General features: G+C 38.4%; 1 protein-coding gene across 1 annotated transcript; it reads right to left on the reverse strand.

The window, feature by feature from the left end:
• Window positions 1-6,683: 6,683 nt before the first annotated feature.
• LOC115215663 lies at window positions 6,684-7,130 on the reverse strand. Its single transcript, XM_029784927.1, has one exon. It carries the CDS (start codon window positions 7,128-7,130, stop codon window positions 6,684-6,686), a length of 447 nt encoding a protein of 148 aa, XP_029640787.1.
• Window positions 7,131-7,470: the final 340 nt, after the last annotated feature.

Genomic DNA, 7,470 nt, shown 5'->3' on the forward strand with positions numbered 1-7,470 from the left:
TCGCTCTACTCCTGTCTCTTCAACTAACCATGTGTCGCATTTAGCCTTAGGAGGAATTACAACCGTGTTTCGTGGCCTGCTACCACAATAGCTCCTTAATAGGATCCAGTTAGCTCAAGACATCATCAGGAGGAACCATGTCCGGTTTCGGCCTCAACTCCTCTACTGTTTTGACGTGGCGTGGCCCCCCTTTTCAGAGGTGTCTTCACCTCTGGAATTGGTTGCATGTCTTCTTTCTTCTTTCTTCTGTTCCCTGGCCTCTTTGATGTATCCTTAGCGAGTGTCAGCCGGTGACTGACTGATTTGTCAAAATCTTCCCTTTAAACACCTGCCGCCAGATTCCATCAGGCTGCCCAAGCAAGTTCTCACGTGACATTGTCTCACCTTAACTGACTAGGGAAGGCGCGTAGTTTTAGCCCGCGCATTCTCTAAACGACCGTCACCTGTCAATCAGCGAAGCTGATTCAGTGTCTGCTTGTCTCACGTAATGATGTTATCTCCCGCCGGCATGTTATGACTTTCAAGCCAATTTCGGTCTTCCCGCTTCAGCCATATATAGAAGCTGTTTTTTTCGACCGCCTTCTGTACTCTCCTTATTAGTTTTTGCAGCTCGGAGCTAGAAAAAAAATCTTTTCAAAAGCGTTGTCATTTTTCTTTCAATGAAGCATCTAGTCCTCACTGTCAGGTGATAATATTCGACATTCCATCCCTCTTCTCTGCATTCTTCGATTAGCTTTTCGTACCTCTTCTCCTTTCATTCCTCTGCATTGCCGATGTTCTCTTCCCAAGGTACAGTCAGTTCTAGTAAAATTCCTATTCTCCGGTCACTGTTTCATAGGACTAAATCCGGTCTGTTCCACCAGACTAAGTTGGCCGGTGAGAGTAGAACGTCGAAGGTAGACTTGATCAGGAAGGATGTTCTTGCTTGTTCCCAAGCCCAAAGTTCCTTCCATGATATTCTGCGGTTGATCACATATTCCTCCCATCTCAGGCACTGTCCCTGTTGATTGCATTGCACCAAATGTACGTTTCGCCTTTCTTCTTCCTCCTTTCTCACTTCGTATATCTCATTCATCTCTTTTACACTGCTCTTGCAAAATGGCCTGAAATTTTGCGACCCTAGGCGGTTCTTGCTTCTTCGGTCGCTCCGACTATATCTTCGTGCCTTAGTTTTCCGATCGCCTTGTTTACTGCCTCTTCCGCCTTCCATTTCTTTCCTGTTCGTACCTTTGGAGGGTTTTCCCGGATGTTCTGATCTTTTGAATACCTTAGCATCATTACTGTCCATGACTTTCCAGCCTTACATTCTTCGACGATTGATGTTATTGGTAGTTGCAGCACGGGTTTTTCATATAGTGCATTTGTATTCAGTGGTTTCGACAGACCAAGCCATTTTCTGATAAACACACTGCATCTTTGTTCCATCCTTTCTACTCTACTTGAGGCTAGTTCGTACATTTGCAATGGCCATATTATTCTTGGGTACAGCCCAAATTGCAGTATCCAACATTTGAATTTTCCCGGCAATTGCCTTTAATCCTTGTTCTACTAACTCGTGTGTTTCATTCCCTTGCTTATTATCATTTAATAAATCTCTATACCATCTGCCGAGACTCTTTACTGGTTGTTCTTTCACCGTTGGTATGTCTTCCCTTCCTATCCTGAATTTCACTTCTTGCCTTCCTTTCACGAAAGCCCTGCTTCGAAATTTTTTGGCTTTGAATTTCATCCTTGCCCATCCAATCAGTGCTGCTTCTCTACTTTCTGATAATATAGTTACGTCGCCCATAAAATCCCTTAATGGTGTCTTTGTAACAGCTTTCTCACATTTTATAGATTTAAGTAACCTTTCCATGACTAGCACGAATAATATCGTGCATCCGGCTGCAATACCTATTTCAAGCCGTTGCCACTCCGTTGTAAACTTTCCTGCTGTAAATCTCATCCTCAGGTTGTCGTAGTACGACATGGGCATTTGTTGAACGTCTTTTGGAATCCAAAAGAAATCCATCGCTGTTTTTATTATTGCGTGCGGAACAGATCCATAAGTATTGGCAAGATCTAGCCAAAAATATACAGGTTTTTCCTCATTTGCTTTGCACAGGTGATTGTTTCCCAGATGGCAAATGCGTGTTCTATGCACCCAAGGATTCTGGGGATTCCTGATTTTTGGATTGCTTCATTAACGTACCCGTTATGCTGTACGAATATTATGATTCGTCTAGCAATTATTCCAAACATGATTTTCCCGTCAGTATTTAATAATGAAATTGGTCTAACTTGACCTATTGTTTTTGCCTCTTTTTCTTTAGGTAGATAGATACCTTCAGCTATACACCATCGCTCCGCTACATCTTTCTTTTTTCACATTTCTCTTATCAGTGCAAACAGCTACAAACGTAATTTCGAGCAATATTTATATACCTTGTAGCTCACTCCATCGTTCCCTGGTGAACTGTTTGCTCTTGCTTTTCTCATGAACTCATCCATTTCTTTCCGTTTGATGTTACTCAAATCAAATGGTACTCATGGTTCAGGTGGTTTCTTCAGCCCATGCATTTCTGGGAGTACTTCATTTCTGTCAGAGTCGCTGTATGTCCCTTTCAGATGTTGTTCGAGCTCTTCTTTCGTGCAATCCCATTTTCCGCTTTTACTTTCAGTGAATAGATGTTTCGCATATTCATAGGGATTGTTCACAAAACTACGATAGTTTTTTTCTCTCTCCTTTATTCTGCTCCTCCTTCTTTGTTTTCTTAGCAAATCTCGATGCCTCTTTTTTATCTCTTCATATAGCTGCTTTAGCCCTTCTCTTTCCTCCTCCTTTGCATCTCTTTGGTTCTGAGTTTTTTCTTCTCTTCTCGAATCTTTGAGATCCGTCTTTCTCTCCTCGATTGTGCGCTCTTTGCAGTTGATTCTACCTTCCCTGTTGTTTCCAGTCCAAATCTTTCCTCTCCTTCCTGGTAGATTGTATTAGCCAGGTTTTCGAGATTTTATTCTTCATCGCCTTTGAATTTGGTGGTCATTCTTTCTAACTCGTCGTCAAATTTTTGATAACTTGCTGCATCATTTGCTTTCGGCCACTTAATCTTTGTCCTTTTCACGCCTATCAGTCTTTTTGGCTGTTCTAATTCAACTGGGGAATGAACCTCGCTATGGTTATTTTCCATCGGGTTCTGGCCACACGTCTTATGGTTTATCAACCCACGTTGTTGAGGTTCTTTCTTCTTACACACCTATCTTTGGTAGATTGTCAGCCCGATGTAACTAGCAAACACCTTTCCGCAGCAGCTGAACTCCTCATCTATTACACATCATTTCTAATTCGTCTTCATTTCTCTCTTCTCAGCTCACACTCCTCCTCTCTCTTTCTCTCTTTCCCTTTTACTCTCCACCCCTCACTTACTCCGCGTCTACCTCTCTAACTTACTAAACTATAATGGATGAACGAACACGTCACTCATTATATAGGTAGGGAACACTTTCGCTGATAGCTTCCTTTAAACTGACCTCACAGTTGATTGAAAATCAATAATCATGGATTTGCAAATGAACCAATCTCAGTTTACTATAATTAAATATCCGTTTAAAATTTTAGTACAAGCCCAGCTATTTTATGGATGTTGTTGATCGCCACCAGTGCCCAACTGTTACTTATTTTATTGACTCTGAAATAATAAATGGAAAAGTCACCCTGCGTGGAATTTGAACTCAGAACTTAACGACACGAGAAATGCCGTTAAGTAGTTTGCCCAGTTTACTCCTGATTCTGTAAGCTAGTAATGTTACTGTGATTCAATATTCTCCATTTGACTTCAAAAATTATGCGCTATTCACAGCAATGTATTTTTGTTTTTTTCGGAAATCCAAAAGTCATATGTTATTGCATGTAGCTCGCCTTGTAATTGTTATTTAATGGGGTTTAGTCATGCGCAGATGAACATTTGCCAGTTTCCATTTTATTACTATGAAAAAAATTCCCTTTTTCCCCGTGCCTTGTGTGTTTAACATGCAGGCTGCTACACTGAATTATATACTCTCTGATGAGTAATCTCTCTCTCTCTCTCTCTCTCTTTATACATGCATATATATATATATATATATATAATATATATATATATACTAATACAATTGTTCGTTTGATTTCCACCTGCCTTCGTCTTTTGTCTATTTTCATAAAGCTTCCGTTATATATATATATATATATATATATATATATATTATATATATATATATATGGAGATATAGATGGATAGATAGATAGACAAACAGATAGATAGATAGAGGGATAGATAGATATGTATATATGCAGGTGCGTATATATGTGTGTATGTGGGTATACAGGCATATTAACAAAATAGTGTTGTCAGAATTTCGAGAAATATTTATTGAGCGCTGTTATCCCTTTCAAGAATTTATCATGAATAATTGGCTATTGAAAATTGAACTATTTTATATGTGTCACTAAGCAGAAAACTTCAAGTGTTCAATCTGTTTTCTAGAGCATGGGGAAAAGTTTTGGTAGAGGTTACCTGAGATGTTTTTCTCATTTTGAATGCACATGTGTGTGCATATATATTTGCATGTATTTGTATCAATGTAGTTGTGAGTCGTGAATTTTTAAACGCTGTATACAAGAGAGCAATTTTAGAGGTCGGTGAGCGAAGGAAGAAAATGTAAAAAGAAAATTTTAAAAAATCAACTTTCTAGACTGGTGTTTTCTACAAAAGTTGATTTAATGGCTGGTTAAAAGAGGTCAAACACAAACAATCATAATAAACTGTTGCTTTTTGTCATTGAAGAACTGCTAGTTCTTTTCTTCTTTTCTTCTTTTCCGTTACCCATTAGACTGCTTAGCTATAAGATTCACCGAATTGTTTGGAAACACTGTTTAATGTGTTTGTATGTGCACATGTTTGCGTGTGAGTGTGTGTTTAAGAGATAAATTTTCCATCAATTTCACTAACAGTACATAATTAATGATATCAAATTATTTTTTGATTTGGTACATCTAGAAAAGTATTGTCTGTTTATACAATTTTCTCATATTTGAAAGACAGTTATGCCTTTTACACGCTTAGTGTTGGTGAAAATGCCCTTTTGAATCAGCCATTGCGTGTTTATAGAATGGGAATATCTTGATCCTATTGTTTCCACATATTCCCAATGAAAATGAATGCAATTTCATATGTTTGATATATGGTACCTGTCGTTTTATAAAATATAGTGGTTGTTAATTTCGCATCGCATACGTAGATGTGAATTTCTAAGAATCGTACGTCACTATGATTGTTTCTTGCTGTGGATTTGAAATACTGATGAATGGTGTTCAGGATGTTATTGGATATTTGTAGTTCATCATTTGATTTATGCCAATTTCTTTCTCATGCCATTTCTTATACATGAAACGCAACATTCTGTGTAATTCCGTATAGTATGGTAAGGTGTATTAGTGCAATATAGATTGATTAAACATTACTTCGAATGAACGCATTGTAAGCTTCTTACAACTCTGTAATTATTCCTTGAAATTTATAAACATTACAATTGAAAAGAAACATGAAATTAGACATTGTACAATCAAGTATGCCTAGATAAGAAGCCACAACAATTCAGCATATGTCCTTTGAAACGCAAGTCCGCCACCGTACAAAGTGGCGGTGCTCTATCACCATCGAATGCAAATACTACGAAGCCACCAAATCGGAGAAGGGTGAAATCAAGCGACAGGTAGATAGGTTCGACAAAATCAAACTCGCCCACCATGCGCCCAATGTCAACGATTCTTCTAGGCAATAATTAGCCTACAGCGGCATCAACGGCATCACCAGAAAGGCATCGTTCAGCAAACAAGTACATACATGAATACGAGATTTAGCATGATTTACTGTGAGTGTATAGTTGTGTATGCGAGTGTGTGCTTTCGTGTGTTTTTGTGTGCGTGAGTGGGCGCATGTGTATACACACACATGCTCACACACACGCACAGACACACACACACACACACACACACACACACACACACACACACACACAAACATATATCAGGCCGAGTAAAATGTAAGCAACATTTTGAACCATGAAATTTATAACAATATGTTTCAACAATGCGGAAACTTTATTCATCGAAGTAAGTACCATTACAATGAACATGTTTTTGACAACGAGTTACAAGTTTGTTTATTGCTTATAACATAAAATAAATGGAGTTCTGCACCTGATGAAATCTTTGAACGCACCTTCAGAAGAGGTTTGATTTTTAAACTCTTTCGCTCGCAAGAAACAATCAAGGTGCTTTAGAAAGTGGTAGTCGGTGGGAGAAAGATCTAGGGAATATTCTGTCTGGGGGAGAACTTCGTATTCAAGGTCCCTCAACTTATGGAGCGTCATTAGTGAAACATGTGGTTGAGCATTATCATGAGGAATGATTGGGCTTATTCTGTTGACCCGTCTGGGGAGTAGGTATAGCTGTTGTTTGTTCATTTTCGCAAACATATAGCATTATGTTTCTGCAGTAATGGTTTTTCTATGTTTTACGAAGTTATAGTCGCTGTTTCCAGCAGTACAAGGCCAAACCCACCAAAACCTTCTTTTTAAATAGTTCTGGTTTGGGGAAGGTTTTCTGTGCTTCATTGTAGTCTAATCACTACGAATAACGTATTATATTATTGTAACGAATCCACTTTTCATCGCAAGTTACAATACTTTCGAGAAATGGATCGTCTACTTACGGAGAAGAATTGATGAACAAATTTCATATTTGCGCTCTTTCTGATTTTCATTCGAATCATGTGGTACCCATTTGTCGAGCATGGGGTTCGGACAGTTTTGCAGACAGTTTTCTGGCTAACTTGAAGTTCTTTAACTAGTTCTCGAGTGGCTTTACCTGAAACTTTCTCAAAGAGGGTTTTTAATTGACCGTCATTGATGACAGATGGACGTCCACTGCTATCACGATCTTCAAGACTCATGATTCCACAGCGAAATCGTTCAAACCCTTTTCGAGGTGACCACCCACTGGTCATTTCCTCCCAAAACATTTCGTTGATATCGCGAGCAGTTTCATCTACTTTACATCTTATTTTGAAGTTGAATAGCACAATTGCTCGAATATCGCTCTTTGACAGTCCCATTTTTGATGATTCTAAGAGCGGTGAAAAAATATCAATGTCAAAATACTGCATTATTTACAATATTTACATTGGACGGATATGTATCCTCATCTTGTACGTTGTTACCGTAACGTTTCGGCTTTCGGCCTTCATCGGGTGTCCTCGTAGAATTTTGAACCGAACACTGGCTCTCATGCCTAAGGCATTTTTTGTTGATGTTATTATTATTATTATTATTATTATATTATTATTATTATTATTATTATTATTATTATTATTATTATTATTATTTATTCAAGTCACTGCCTAGAATTGAAGTCGCTTTCTTGGGGTTAGTAACAGAGCTTTTAACCATTACGCT

This window comes from Octopus sinensis, linkage group LG1, assembly GCF_006345805.1.
Source record: "Octopus sinensis linkage group LG1, ASM634580v1, whole genome shotgun sequence".
In the NCBI taxonomy this organism is placed as follows: domain Eukaryota; kingdom Metazoa; phylum Mollusca; class Cephalopoda; order Octopoda; family Octopodidae; genus Octopus; species Octopus sinensis.